The sequence below is a fragment of the Triplophysa rosa genome, unplaced genomic scaffold (assembly GCF_024868665.1).
Source record: "Triplophysa rosa unplaced genomic scaffold, Trosa_1v2 scaffold434, whole genome shotgun sequence".
NCBI classification, from domain to species: domain Eukaryota; kingdom Metazoa; phylum Chordata; class Actinopteri; order Cypriniformes; family Nemacheilidae; genus Triplophysa; species Triplophysa rosa.
Window position 1 is genome coordinate 43249 of NW_026634438.1, and position 15185 is coordinate 58433.

The window sequence follows — 15185 nt, forward strand, 5'->3', positions numbered from 1 at the left end:
ATGTCAGTAGCAAAGGAGTTAAGATGTTGATACTTGGAGAGATCAGCAGGGTCTCTAGACTTGCGCCACTTCCTCTCTGCAGCCCTTAGCTTGGTCTAATTGTTGCGAAGAGCCTCAGAAAGCCAAGAGGGTGTAGCCACGTGCAGGCCTAGAGGTAAGAGGGCAAACACTGTCCAGACAGGATATTATGGTTGTCTTCAGGGATAGAGAACTATTTTATGAGGTAAAAACTCTGTAAAGACGGCACCACTGCGCGTCTGTGTGTGTATGCATGCACGGGATGCGGGGAGTGACGGATGCATATGCACCTCGAGGCTCTGCTGACCACACGCATGTTTTGAAAAACTGACCAGGCATTTGAGAGTAAGCTAATGAATAGGAAACACGTCCCTTCGCGATAGCCTACCTCCTGCCACTCACAATCACGTTCTGATGAAAGGAAATTATAAAACAGGGAATTACAAATCACCTTTATTGTAATCTGTCAAAATTACGGATTTCCTTCAGATTTTTCCATCACTGATAAAAAAATCACAGATAATTTTCGGTTAACGCGATCTCTGCAGAGTGGCACTTGAGCTGCTGAACTGTCCCGCTCTCTTCGCGACTCTGAAAGTCTCCCTGTGATTCAACAACAGACACACATTAGGCCCATATCGTGGTCTAAACCAATAAGAGATAGTGAAGGGCGGACCCCCCTCTGATTGGCCGTGGTCCAGATTTTCCTGTACGTGTGTGTACCAGAGGTCGCGTTAACCGAAAATTCTCTGTCATTGACAGATTTTTTTTTACCAGTGACGGAAAAATCTGAAGGCCGTCTGTCCGTCCGTCATTTTGATGGATTACAATAAGGGCAATTTGTAACTCCCCTTTTCCCTTCATTAGAGCGTGATATGCTCGCGAAGGGACGTGCGTGTTTTCACCTGTCATTGTTACTGACTAGACATATGTGATGTGATCTGAGAAAACCAGTCGGATGTCGCGCTGGGACGCGGGAAAGACAGTTCACCTATCAAAGTAAACCACATAACATAAAGAATGAAGGAGTATCAATACATTTCCCGCCAGTCCTGTGTAAACTACAGCATGCAAAGTTTTTGTATACAATGTTTTCGTGAGATGACAGAGCTCCCCGTCTGCAGCACCGGGAGTTATCCCCGGTCCCCTGCTCATGCGAGCCGGACCGCGATCGCAAAACATACAAGGGATGATCAAAAGTCCAGACACTATGCACATGATAAACAACGTAAAACTTGCTTCACTGCTTATTAGTTGTTGTCCGTAATGTTTGCTAGTTTCCTTGTGTAGTGATAATGGCAGAGCTCTCTATGGAAGTAAAATAGAGACAAATGTGTTTGAAGCAAAAAGACGTGCTGAATAGCACTAACTGAAAAAAAATGCATTGTATTAACAGTGCTCGCATTTTAAAGTTCTGCCATTCAACATGGTTGCATATTTAAGCTGTGATTTTTTTTAAATGTAAAAATTTCACACACAGTTTCACCGTTTAAAAATTCAATAATCAAAATTCACCTTTTAAATTTCATTAAAAAAATTCAACTTGTTATAAAATACAAGCTTTAATATTCAACAGACAATTTTCAGTCCATATAATTTCAGTTTAAAAATTCGAATCCACAAATTCAGTGGTTCAAATTCGACTTGAAATTCAAAGTTTCACATCCGGGAATCCCAGGATAAGCAATAGAGCGCCGATTCCGCCAATGCATGATCTCTACCTGCTGCCTGACCGCTTCACCAGCAGGTGGTGCAAGTCGCTTCTGACGAAGACCAAAGCAAGAAATGCAGATACTTTTTATATGTTTGCAGCACAGTCCACTCATCTGCTCGATTAAGTGAATTTATTTGATCTCATAGATCTCTTATGCATCATCAAGAAAAAAATAATTGTTTCTTGTACTGGCAGCTTAGCTCACCACTATCAGCCCTGGAAAGGACATGGAGCACGGGGACAATTCCAGGTGGCCTGGAATCAGTGGACTAGTCATACATTTATAATATTAATTTAATTATTTAAATATCCTACCCGATCTACTAGTACTGCCTATCTATAGTAAGAGTTTATGTTTGTATTTGGCTTGCTATTTATACGCATTCATTACTTTTTACGTGCATATGATTACCCCCTTGGTTAAGATGGTGTGGGTTAAGTCGGTATGTACATAAAAAGTGCACGCAAAACACATGCGTATCATATGCACGCAAAATATAATTTCTGTAGCTCGCCAAATACAAACATAAAATCGTGCTTTTGATAAGCACGATCTGAAGTCATCAAATAATGGTTTGAGTTTCGAGGATGAGAAAATTGTATGTTACAGTGAATTACTGAATCATGCTGTGTTTGAATAAAATAAGCTAATTGCATGAAGCTATTTGAATGACACATGCAATGGTATCTGATTAAATGTGCCAGAAAACAAGACAAGAAGTTTTTAAATCATTACATTAGTTACATAACACCATCACAATAAACTTAACATTTAAATTCAAATAAAACATTATATTTCGGTTTAAAACTAAATAGGAAAAATAGCAATAATTATACATTTTAAACAGACAATAGTAGTAGGCTAACTGAAATAGTGATTTTGAACTAAGAAATGTAGTTATGGTCACGCACTCCCACTGGAGTTTCCCATTATGGGCATTTCGGGAAAAGTCTTTGTAACAAAGTTCAAAGTAGGGAAGGAAGGAGGCGGGAACCGGCGAACATTTAAACAATAAACTTTAATCAAAAATAAACAAACAATAACACGGAAGTAAAAGGCCAGCAGCCACCTCACGGTCGACTGCCGGCTACACAAACATAAATAAAACTTAACATTTCTGGGCCCGGTCCTCTCTCCTCGGCAGTCCCGTCGCTCGTCCTCTTATGCTCGCTAGCTCCCCGTGAGGCATGCGGGACCGGTGCGCATACAGCTGATACTCATTATCACTCACGCCACCGGCCCTGCCTTCCTGCCCCACGGCTCTCGTCCCGCCTTCCTCGCTACATACCCCCATCGCCCCTCACAGGCCGGGGGGTACCACCGCGCCTGTGCTTACTCCCCCCCGGGGGGGCCCCCCTTGAGAGCCCCAGCGCCTGGGGGTACGCACCGATGAGACGAGAGAACGGAGCCGGGACCACCCCGAGCGACAGGGACGAGAGAGGGGAGAAAGGAAAAAAAAAAAAGTCTGGTTCCCCGACACGCCGTCGCTCGGTCCTCAGCCAGCCGAGAGGCTCTTCCTCGCGGTGCTATGCTGTGGTGCTGGACGTTCGGTGGACGGCCCGATCCTCCTCCGCCTCCTGGCGGCCGGCGATGGCTCCTGGCTGAGGGCAGCCGGCATTCCCGCGCTCCCTCCATGGCCGCCATCCCACCTCGTCCCAGGAGCACGGCCGCGGGCTCTCCGTCCCCACCGAATCCCATCATTCCAGCACCACGATCTCGGGCAGCCGCTGGCGGACGCCCTCGTCCGCGCTGCCCGAACTCCTCAGCACCGCGAGGCCGCTCGGCGGCGAGGGCTCTTCAACAGCATGTCCCTCCTTCCTCCCGGGTTTCGGCACCAATGTAAGAAAGTTCAATGTAGGGAAGGAAGGAGGCGGGAACCGGCGAACATTTAAACAATAAACTTTAATCAAAAATAAACAAACAATAACACGGAAGTAAAAGGCCGGCAGCCACCTCACGGTCGACTGCCGGCCACACAAACATAAATAAAACTTAACATTTCCGGGCCCGGTCCTCTCTCCTCGGCAGTCCCGTCGCTCGTCCTCTTATGCTCCCTAGCTCCCCGTGAGGCATGCGGGACCGGTGCGTGTACAGCTGATACTCATTATCACTCACGCCACCGGCCCCGCCTTCCTGCCCCACGGCTCTCGTCCCGCCTTCCTCGCTACAGTCTTCTTTATAAAAGATGTACAGATGTAAGAACAAGCCATGAACAATTTTTCATCAGAACGTAAAATAATCTACAATATAAATAACAGTCTTTTCTTAAAAAAGTAATTGTAAAATATTTAGTAAATGTAGGCTATAAATGTAACTTAAACGAATGAATAACTACACCACTTAAAAGAGAAATATCAATGGAAATAATTATGCCTATACTTTTCATCTGAAATCTCAGAACGCAAACAAAATAAAGCCAATTATAGCCTATTGTATGAACGAATGAATAAAAAAAAATGAAATACTGCAACAATAAAGACACCTATACCTGTTAGTTCTGGTATTATGTGAGAAATACGGCGGGACATGCTAAAATTCTTATTGTGTCATTTTGTGCTTTTTGCATTCATATTTAGGGCTCTTCCGCATTTCTGTAGCCTACGGTTATTAAAAAGGTGTAGGCTATACTAATCATCTGGTCTGAAGATTAAGCAACATTAAGCGTTTTAGCAAGGTACACCGCCGTGATGGCGTGGTCCGTGGACGCTTAAGGGACAGAGTAGGCTAAAGGCACTTAGTAAATCTTGCAAGCTTATAACGTTTTTGTTCCACCATGCCACCATACATGTTGTGGATATTCAGCTAAATGTTTAGCGTAAATTTAAAGAGGGTAAATTTGATCATTTAACTGAACTGTACACATACATTTTAGACACGTACATTATGTGTTTCTCCAACGTGGTTTCAGAGTATTTCTGTCATTTAAAATGCTTAAATTTAACAATATGTTGACTTATTATGTGAGCATATAGATTAAAAATTATTATACCAAATCGTAATTTTGTTTTGATATGTTATAGTATTGGGTAAGCTAATTAAAAAGAAAGGCTATAGCCTAATATAAAAGTATACGAAATACAATGCGCCAAACAGCAACATCTACAGATAGTTGTGTATATTGCCATGGAGCACTCATATTGTTTTCTGACCAGTAATTAAATATATTTTTCACTGCTCGGCCATGCAAACTGACTTGCATTGAGGTGTATGTTAGAGAGGTCCTCATGTGTCCCAGCGGCTTCGGGTCTAAAACGTTGACAAAATATGCCTTGGGCACAGGTCGTGTCCGATATGGCGTCGGGTCTCTGGTAATTTATAATGAATGTGCTTTTACCAATCGCCCCGAAAGACACAAATTAATTACATTTTNACTGAACTGAAACTTAAAACATCTTAAGATAAATGGACCAGGGCTTGACATAACCTGGGAGGTTGATGGCTCCGTGTCAGAGCATTGCTTATGATTTTCGGATGGATCAGGCCTTGACTTAACATTATTCATGAAAAAGTTGTCAATCGTTCCTTTCATCTTCTCTCATCATCCGCGGCTACATCCACTCTGTTTAACTGACGGGCCTATAGGCTACTCACCTCTCTGTCTGACTGCAGCACACGCATTTTCACATGTACACACCAGAGGTTGCACTAGACTTTTTTTATTGTCCCTCATTTTGACTGACAGGCTCGTAAACAATCCGCCATAATCTATATTACCCGTCACTATGGTGCAAGGTGGCTTTAGGTGGTAATTAGTATGTTCGTGACATCATCACACTGTACTTGCGTCTTGGAACTTGTTGTATTTTAATACAACTGAATGCCCAATAAAGCCGTTGTTGTTTATATTCATCTATATATTTAATGTTTATGTTCATATGTGATTCAATCTGGGAAAACCCAACACATGGTACAAATTTATATATTACAGTTTTTGATACCATATTCAAGCCCTTTCCAAATCAGTTTTTATTTTGCTCATACCTTGTGTATGTAACAAAAGTTATGGCTGAGGTCGGCTGAAGCGCTATGATTTTCAGGAACGGAATTTGGAGGAAAACAGGTTTAAAGTTAAGTGATGAAAATAAAAGCACAACAGTCCAGTATCACAAGTAAAAGTCACTTTACAGTGGTAAAAGACTTACTCTAATAACAATTTAATAAAAAAACATTTCCTAGTGTTGAAGTCTAAAAATACTGTACAAAACCGTTTGAATAAAACGAAAGTAAGGAAAATGGTGCAGGGCACACTTAAAGAACGAGAGCTATGGAAGTATTTCAATGCCATTAGTCTTTGAAGCAAAAAAGCATGTTGAATTACCACTAATCAAAAATAAATCTGTTGCATTACCAGTGCTTGCATTTTTAGAGTCTGCAATTCAATATGGTTTATATTTAAGCTGTGAATATTTCAAATTGAAACATTTCACGCACAATTTCACCGTTAAAAAGTTCAATAATCAAAATTCGCCTTTTAAATTTCACTTAAAAAATTCAACTTGTTTTAGAATACAACCTTTAATTTTCGACAGACAATTTTCAGTCCATATTATTTCGGTTTAAAAATTCGCTTCCACAAATTCAGTGGTTCAAATTCGACTTGAAATTCAAAGTTTCACATCCGGGAATCCCAGGAGAAGCAATAGAGCGCAGATTCCGCCAATGCATGATCTCTACCTGCTGCCTGACCGCTTCACCAGCAGGTGGTGCAAGTCGCTTCTGACGAAGACCAAAGTAAGAAATGCAGATACTTTTTATATGTTTGCAGCACAGTCCACTCATCTGCTCGATTAAGTGAATTTATTTGATCTCATAGATCTCTTCTTATGCATCATGAACATCAGTAGGTTTCCTTAGGCTTGAAGGAATTAAGTTATTTTTTACTTCAGCACATCGTGTTCACAAATACTATGCATCATCAGCATTTAAAGGACATGTATTGTGTTTGAAGCGGTCAAATAACTGAGATCTCAACTAGGAGCTTATTGACAAATGCTCTGAATTTAACGCGTACTCTCCCATGTGCTTCTGTTTATATGACGTAGCTGCAATCTCAATAAACATTCTTTTTATTTTCCTCGCATGATCTTTTTTTAATTTGAGACTCTCAGAAAATGCTGGATGTTGTGGAATTGTGGAAACGTTCGTTTGTTAATACGAGACAGAAAAACTGATATTTTAGCCAAGCGAACTTCTTGAGCAGGCCAGATAAAATAGACCAGATAAAAATAGTCAGCACTTTCTTTAGAACCCGACTAGACCCGAAACGTCTTGTGCAGCCTGCAGCCAAGCAAGATACCTCACGGCGTTATGGATCTATACGCGCAAAGATAAAAACTTTTGTTGCATGCTGTGTGCGTTTCCCAATAATGTGCCACACACGAACATGCGAATATGACTACACGCTAATTGCTTGAGTTGCTGTCTGTTCATTAAATGCTAAAATGTCAATCACTCACGGTATATTAACCTAATTATGTCTTGTAAAGTTTGGCGTAACAAATATTTGTTGTTTACCTAACCATGGGGTAATCATATGCACGTAAAAAGTAATGAATGCGTATAAATAGCAAGCCAAATACAAACATAAACTCTTACTATAGATAGGCAGTACTAGTAGATCGGGTAGGATATTTAAATAATTAAATTAATATTATAAATGTATGAATAGTCCACTGATTCCAGGCCACCTGGAATTGTCCCCGTGCTCCATGTCCGTTCCAGGGCTGATAGTGGTGAGCTAAGCTGCCAGTACAAGAAACAATTATTTTTTTCTTGATGATGCATAAGAGATCTATGAGATCAAATAAATTCACTTAATCGAGCAGATGAGTGGACTGTGCTGCAAACATATAAAAAGTATCTGCATTTCTTGCTTTGGTCTTCGTCAGAAGCGACTTGCACCACCTGCTGGTGAAGCGGTCAGGCAGCAGGTAGAGATCATGCATTGGCGGAATCGGCGCTCTATTGCTTCTCCTGGGATTCCCGGATGTGAAACTTTGAATTTCAAGTCGAATTTGAACCACTGAATTTGTGGAAGCGAATTTTTAAACCGAAATAATATGGACTGAAAATTGTCTGTCGAAAATTAAAGGTTGTATTCTAAAACAAGTTGAATTTTTTAAGTGAAATTTAAAAGGCGAATTTTGATTATTGAACTTTTTAACGGTGAAATTGTGCGTGAAATGTTTCAATTTGAAATATTCACAGCTTAAATATAAACCATATTGAATTGCAGACTCTAAAAATGCAAGCACTGGTAATGCAACAGATTTATTTTTGATTAGTGGTAATTCAACATGCTTTTTTGCTTCAAAGACTAATGGCATTGAAATACTTCCATAGCTCTCGTTCTTTAAGTGTGCCCTGCACCATTTTCCTTACTTTCGTTTTATTCAAACGGTTTTGTACAGTATTTTTAGACTTCAACACTAGGAAATGTTTTTTTATTAAATTGTTATTAGAGTAAGTCTTTTACCACTGTAAAGTGACTTTTACTTGTGATACTGGACTGTTGTGCTTTTATTTTCATCACTTAACTTTAAACCTGTTTTCCTCCAAATTCCGTTCCTGAAAATCATAGCGCTTCAGCCGACCTCAGCCATAACTTTTGTTACATACACAAGGTATGAGCAAAATAAAAACTGATTTGGAAAGGGCTTGAATATGGTATCAAAAACTGTAATATATAAATTTGAACCATGTGTTGGGTTTTCCCAGATTGAATCACATATGAACATAAACATTAAATATATAGATGAATATAAACAACAACGGCTTTATTGGGCATTCAGTTGTATTAAAATACAACAAGTTCCAAGACGCAAGTACAGTGTGATGATGTCACGAACATACTAATTACCACCTAAAGCCACCTTGCACCATAGTGACGGGTAATATAGATTATGGCGGATTGTTTACGAGCCTGTCAGTCAAAATGAGGGACAATAAAAAAAGTCTAGTGCAACCTCTGGTGTGTACATGTGAAAATGCGTGTGCTGCAGTCAGACAGAGAGGTGAGTAGCCTATAGGCCCGTCAGTTAAACAGAGTGGATGTAGCCGCGGATGATGAGAGAAGATGAAAGGAACGATTGACAACTTTTTCATGAATAATGTTAAGTCAAGGCCTGATCCATCCGAAAATCATAAGCAATGCTCTGACACGGAGCCATCAACCTCCCAGGTTATGTCAAGCCCTGGTCCATTTATCTTAAGATGTTTTAAGTTTCAGTTCAGTGAAGCACTTTAAGCACCAACACTTTTTCAGTAAGTTACCTTTCTTGTAGAATTGTGCTTCAAATAAAGAACTTTATGTTGACCATATTGTTAGTTAATCATTTACAAGTCAATTTTGCCTATATGGACAGCGATTTAAAAAGAAGTGAACTAGTAAAACTGCGGTGTTAAATGCGATGCGGTCGAAAATTTGGGTGCACCTAACGTTTGTGCTGGTGCACCTAAGAAAAAAAGTTAGGCGCACCAGTGCAACCAGTGCAAAAAGTTAGTCTAGAGCCCTGATGTTTCTGTCAGTGCCAGAACATTGAGATAAGACTGACTGGCAAAGGCCGGGATGAAGTCTGCCTTGTTGACAGATGATTGGCACTTCCAGAGCCCTACAGCCAGACAAGCAGTCTGTGGAGGGCTAGTGCAGAGTGACCGAAGATGGAAACCTTAAATTATTTCACATTACCTTAAATCTTAAATCTACCTTAAATTATTTCACATTAGCGATGTGTATAGTAGATAATAATTCAGCCTAAACGATTGCTTGACAAGCCTGAGTTTTAACAGTTCCATATGACAATAAATACATTTTCAAGTCTAACCATCTTTAACTGGAGCAAAAACGTTTCTGTACTCCACGTAAATAGAAAAGTATTGAAATTAGTTGAGAAATGAAAATGATGTTGTTTATCCAGATAACTGCAGCTCCACCATTTACTCGTATGTCTTTGTAGTCGGCTTTTGCCCTCACGGGCGTTGACGTATGATCCAGCGGACAATGCAGCGTCCGGTTATATATATATATATATATAATGTCTACGCTAACAACAGCTACTTAACAAACAAAAAGTTTACCTTTAGTTTACCAAGTTTACCAAGTTTAGACAAAATGCTTCTGAGTAACCATATAAATTAAGAGTTCAATGTAAAACGTTAATACATGAAGTACGTGTGTTTATTTCTTCTGTTGAAAACAAATTGAGGCTTGTGAGGAAAGCTTTCCAGGGTTCTTCTCCATATAATGGACTTATATGGGGCGTTGTTGGTTAAGGTGCAAATTTCAGTTTCATCGGAGCCGATGAATAAGGGTGTTGTCTAGCGAAACGATTGGTCATTTTCAAAGAAAACAAAAAATTATATACTGTTTAAACATAAATATATGGCTTGCACTGCCTCGGAGTGCCTCCATGTTGCGCGTCCACGACTTCACGTACTACGTAATCAAGTTGGAAAGGTCACGTGTGATGTAAACAGAGGGTCCAACCCAGTGTTTACCAGTGTGGAGAAAGAAGACCGTTCAAAAGTTCTTGGATGTGGAATGACAAGTTATACAGAATCAGAATCAGAAAGAGCTTTATTGCCAAGTATGTTTGCACATACAAGGAATTTGTTTTGGTGACAGGAGCATCCAGAACACAGAAACAGCAACAACAGTACACAGAGACCATAACACAATAGAATACAGTACACAATGATTTAAATAAGGGCCTATGGGTATAAAAAATTAAGAAATACAATACAATAAACATAAGATAAAGATATAGAGAGTGTAAAGCTATGTATGTATGTAAATATGTACAAGTAAAAAATAAGAATAGACTATTGTAGTACAAGGTATGTGCTATATACAGCAGAATGAATGAAATATAATTTACAGAAAAAGTTGTATAAAAATAGATAGTGTATTATCTGGAGGATATAATTAATATTGCACTTAATTATTATTGCACAGAGTTATTAATTGCACGGTGTGTAAAAACATTTAACTGTTCAAGAGGTAGATGGCCTGAGGGAAGAAGCTGTTTTTGTGTCTGGTTGTTTTGGTGCTCAGTGCTCTGTAGCGCCGACCAGACGGCAGCATTGTGAAGAGATGATGGCTTGGATGTGAGAGGTCCAGGGTGATTTTCTGAGCCCTTTTCCTCACTCTGGATGTATACAGTTCTTGGAGGGTGGGCAGGGGAGCACCAATGATCTTCTCAGCAGTCCGAACCGTCCTCTGTAGTCTTCTGATGTCTGACTTTGTGGCTGAGCCAAACCAGACAGTGATGGATGTGCAGAGGACAGACTCTATGACAGCTGAGTAAAACTGTTTTAATAGAGTTTGTGGTAGGTTGAACTTCTTCAGCTGATGTAAGAAGTACAACCTTTGCTGGGCTTTTTTAGCAATGGAGCCAATGTGATTGTCCCACTTCAGGTTCTGAGAGATGGTGGTGCCCAGGAACCTGAATGACTCCACTGCTGCCACAGTGCTGTTCATGATGGTGAGAGGGGGGAGTGCAGGGGGGTTTCTCCTGAAGTCCACAATCGTCTCCACTGTTTTAAGCGTGTTCAGCTCCAAGTTGTTATGACTGCACCAGACAGCCAGCTGCTCAGCCTCCTGTCTGTACGCAGACTCATCACCATCCTGGATGAGGCCAATGAGTGTGGTGTCGTCTGCGAACTTCAGAAGTCTGACAGAAGGGTCCTGGGCAGTGCAGTCATTTGTGTACAGGGAGAAGAGCAGTGGGGAGAGAACGCACCCCTGGGGGGCGCCAGTGCTGATTGTGCGGGTGCTGGATGTGAGTTTCCCCATTCTCACTAACTGCTGCCTGTCTGTCAGAAAGCTGGTGATCCACTGACAGATAGAGCCAGGAACAGATAGCTGGGTTAACTTTGTCTGGAGCAGTGATGGGATGATGGTGTTGAAAGCGGAGCTGAAGTCCACAAACAGGATCCTCACATAGGTCCCTGGTCTATCCAGATGTTTCAGGACAAAATGCAGCCCCATGTTAACTGCATCCTCAACAGACCTGTTTGCTCTGTAGGCAAACTGCAGGGGGTCCAGTAAGGGTTCTGTGATGTCCTTCAGATAAGCCAGTACCAGTCTCTCGAATGACTTCATGACCACAGATGTGAGAGCGACGGGTCTGTAGTCATTCAGTCCTGTGATTTTGGGTTTCTTTGGGATGGGGATTATGGTGGAGCGCTTGAAACAGGAAGGAACTGTGCACAGCTCCAGTGATCTGTTGAAGATCTGAGAGAAGATGAAGGCCAGTTGAATAGCACAGCTTTTAAGACAGGCTGGGGAGATACCATCTGGGCCTGGTGCTTTTCTTGTCTTTTGTTTCCTAAAGACTCGGCACACATCCTCTTCACTGATCTGAAGTGCAGGAGGTGGGGTGACTGAAGGTGATAGGTGTTGTGTAGAGAGAATGTCAGAGTTGGTGTGAGGTGTAAAGTTAGCATTTTCAAATCTGCAGTAAAAGTCATTCAGATCATTGACCAGGTGTTGATTGCCTGCAAAATTGGGGGATGGTGGCTTGTAGTTGGTGATGTCTTTAAGGCCTTTCCACACAGACGCAGGGTCGTTGGCTGAAAACCGGTTTTCCAACTTTTTAGAGTAGTTTCTCTTAGCCACTCTGATCTCCTTTGTCAATGTGTTCCTAGCCTGCTTGTACAAGACTTTGTCCCCTTTTCTGTAGGCATCCTCCTTGGCTTGGCGAATCTGTCTGAGTTTTGCTGAGAACCATGGTTTATCATTGTTGCATTTTAAGGAAGTCCTGGTAGGAATGCACAAATCCTCACAGAAACTGATGTATGATGTTACAGTCTCTGTGAGCTCGTCCAGATCGCTGGTAGCAGCTTCAAAAACACTCCAATCGGTGCACTCGAAACAGGCTTTGTAAGCTCTGTTTCGTTGGTCCATCTTTTAACAGTCCTTACCATAGGGTTGGCAGCTTTTAGTTTCTGCCTGTAGGCTGGGATAAGGTGAACCAGGCAGTGATCAGACAGTCCTAATGTATGTTGTTGTGCAAGATTATTGTTGATGGCAGTGTTGATGAGCAGTCCTTCTGTGCGGCTCATATGACAGTCTATGAGGTAAAACTCCAGACAAGTGCAGACTTCTTGAATAAGTCTGTTTTGAGAAGTCTTTATTGTTGTACATTATGACAACTAAGATTGCACAGCGACATGACTTTTAGCTGGGATCATGTTCGTACATTGTGACAGCCAGCAACAATCGCAAAGGACTTTTTAAAACCGCATAATGCGCAGCCGGTTAAACTCTATGGTTTGATTGTCAGACAAAATGGTGAATAGCAGCTGGGGGCACATTATATCGGCATTATGATTTGTCAGGTCGCCTGTCAATTAAACTCCAGGTTAAAGTGGTGGTGCAACGGTATGTCATGCATTCTGACTTCTTTACAATGTTGAACGTGCTGTCTTCTCATGCTTAAAATGGTTAACTTGTCAAAAAATGAGTTGGGCGTATTACGTAGTATTTCTGTGCTCGATACACTCCCCCAGCGATCGTACAGGTTTCGGAAAGTTTTTTTCAAACATATAAAACTGTTTCGTAACAAATTTTCTTATTCCCTTATTGGACAATTCTCCCGGAAAAGCACGCGGCATGGTGCTGGCTCACGTGCTTTAGTTCAGCCTACCACTCCCCCCTGCACGCACCGTATGCTTTCGGAAAGAACCGTACAGCTGCATCTCTCTTTTATAAATGTGATCAAACTAAATACTCTTCGAAGATACGAAGTATGCAATACTACTCTATAGGTACTCAAGATTAATATGAGATTGGCAGAAACCGCGTGTGTTAGGGCCGCTTTAAGGGTCATTTGACTTTTAAAATGCCCCAAATAACGTTAACTGCATATGACACTTTAAATTACTACAATTTTCTGTAATTTTACATGTTTTTCAACATATTTTACAACATGTTATTGCTGTAATTGCAAACTATGGCTAATTGCGTGTAATTTTAAATTGAATTATATTTATTTTGTTTTATTAACTACTAAGGCACATTTTTTACAGTGTGTGCTTTTTGGGTTTGACTGATTTTCTAACTATGTCTCTTACTGCTGCTCTTCAGGATTTTTTCCAGTTTGTCAGAAGCCCTGGAGTCGACAGCACCTTGCGCAAAAAAGCTGAAAAATTTCAAGCCCACCTGACCAAAAAGTTTCGGTGGGATTTTGATGCAGATCTTGAGGATTGTGCTCCAGTGGTGGTGGTTCTTCCAGATGGAGTAACAGTTGACTGATACTGTTTGATGATCCATTTTCCTGCAGTGTTTGCAAATATGTCTTACATTGTTAAATGGACCCAGCCAATATGGATAGTCTCCGGTCACATTATAAAATGTGTTTTGACCATTTCGTTTTAATAAAGTTAATTCTTTCACTTTGTCTGTCGTGTTCAGATCTATTACAGGTCTATTAAACCTTTTACTAAAATAATAACGCTCAAATCTGAGTAGGTGCTGCTGCTGAAGCAGAGAAAAAAACGGGTCCGCAAACAGTCTTTTACAGTATCGTTATTTCTGTGTTTGAAATAGGGTTGGGCCGATAGACGATGCCACATACTAGATTGTCCACATTAATCTCTATTCACCATAGAGACGAAAAACTGATTTTTTTACAATTTTTTTAAATGATAATAAAGGATAATGATTAAAAAGGAAAAAACTAAAATAAGTACATTGCATTTATACACAAGTATTTATACTCTTAACTTGGATAAAACACCTTTACAGCCTCAAGTCTTTTTGGGTATGATGTGACACGTTCAGTTCATCTTTATTAATTTCCGGAAGGCAATTTGGTTGTAGCATACAAGCATATCACTCAAGACGACACAAACACACATAAAAAACAATTATCCTAAAAATATTTACCCTAAATTTCAAAACGTTACAGCTGAGGGGATAAATGAATATCGAAACCAGTTTGTTTTGCTGATAGGAGTTCTATAACAAATGCCAGAGGGAGAAGGTGAAAACACTCGTGATACAATGGGTGGATTATACAGTATGCTCTGGGCTTTACCCAAAACCTGTCTATAGTATAACTGCCATAGTCATCTGCTTCCTCCCAGTTATTTTATTTCCCTGATTTACAATCCTCTCAATACAATTCTTGTTTTTCACATTTAGTATTGTGCAGGTGATGAGCAATGGCTTGATGACATGATGCTTGAAACTGGAATTCATCAGACCAGAGAATCTTAATGACAGTTTGAGTGGTTTTTATTGTTGTTGCAAGTGTCAAGTATTCAGGTGTCTTCACTGAGGAGACGCTTGAGTTTGTCCAGTCTGTCATAAAGCCCAGATTGGTGGAGTGTTTCGGAGATGTTTGTCCCACTCTAAGTTTCTCCCGTCGCCATATATGATCATAAAGATCAACAGAGTGTCAATCAGCTTCTTGGTCACAGCTCCAACCAAGACCCTTCTCCATCAAT

General features: G+C 40.7%; 1 protein-coding gene across 4 annotated transcripts in view; it reads left to right on the forward strand.

The window, feature by feature from the left end:
- Nucleotides 1-14134, forward strand: part of aar2 (AAR2 splicing factor) — a 32115-nt gene extending 17981 nt beyond the window's left edge. For all 4 annotated transcript variants that reach the window (XM_057328316.1, XM_057328315.1, XM_057328314.1 and 1 more), the window contains one exon: nucleotides 13822-14134. In XM_057328316.1, the coding sequence (XP_057184299.1) occupies nucleotides 13822-13989 (168 nt within the window). In that variant the 3' untranslated portion in view covers nucleotides 13990-14134. The remainder of the gene's footprint in view (nucleotides 1-13821) is intronic.
- The last annotated feature ends 1051 nt before the right edge of the window (nucleotides 14135-15185 follow it).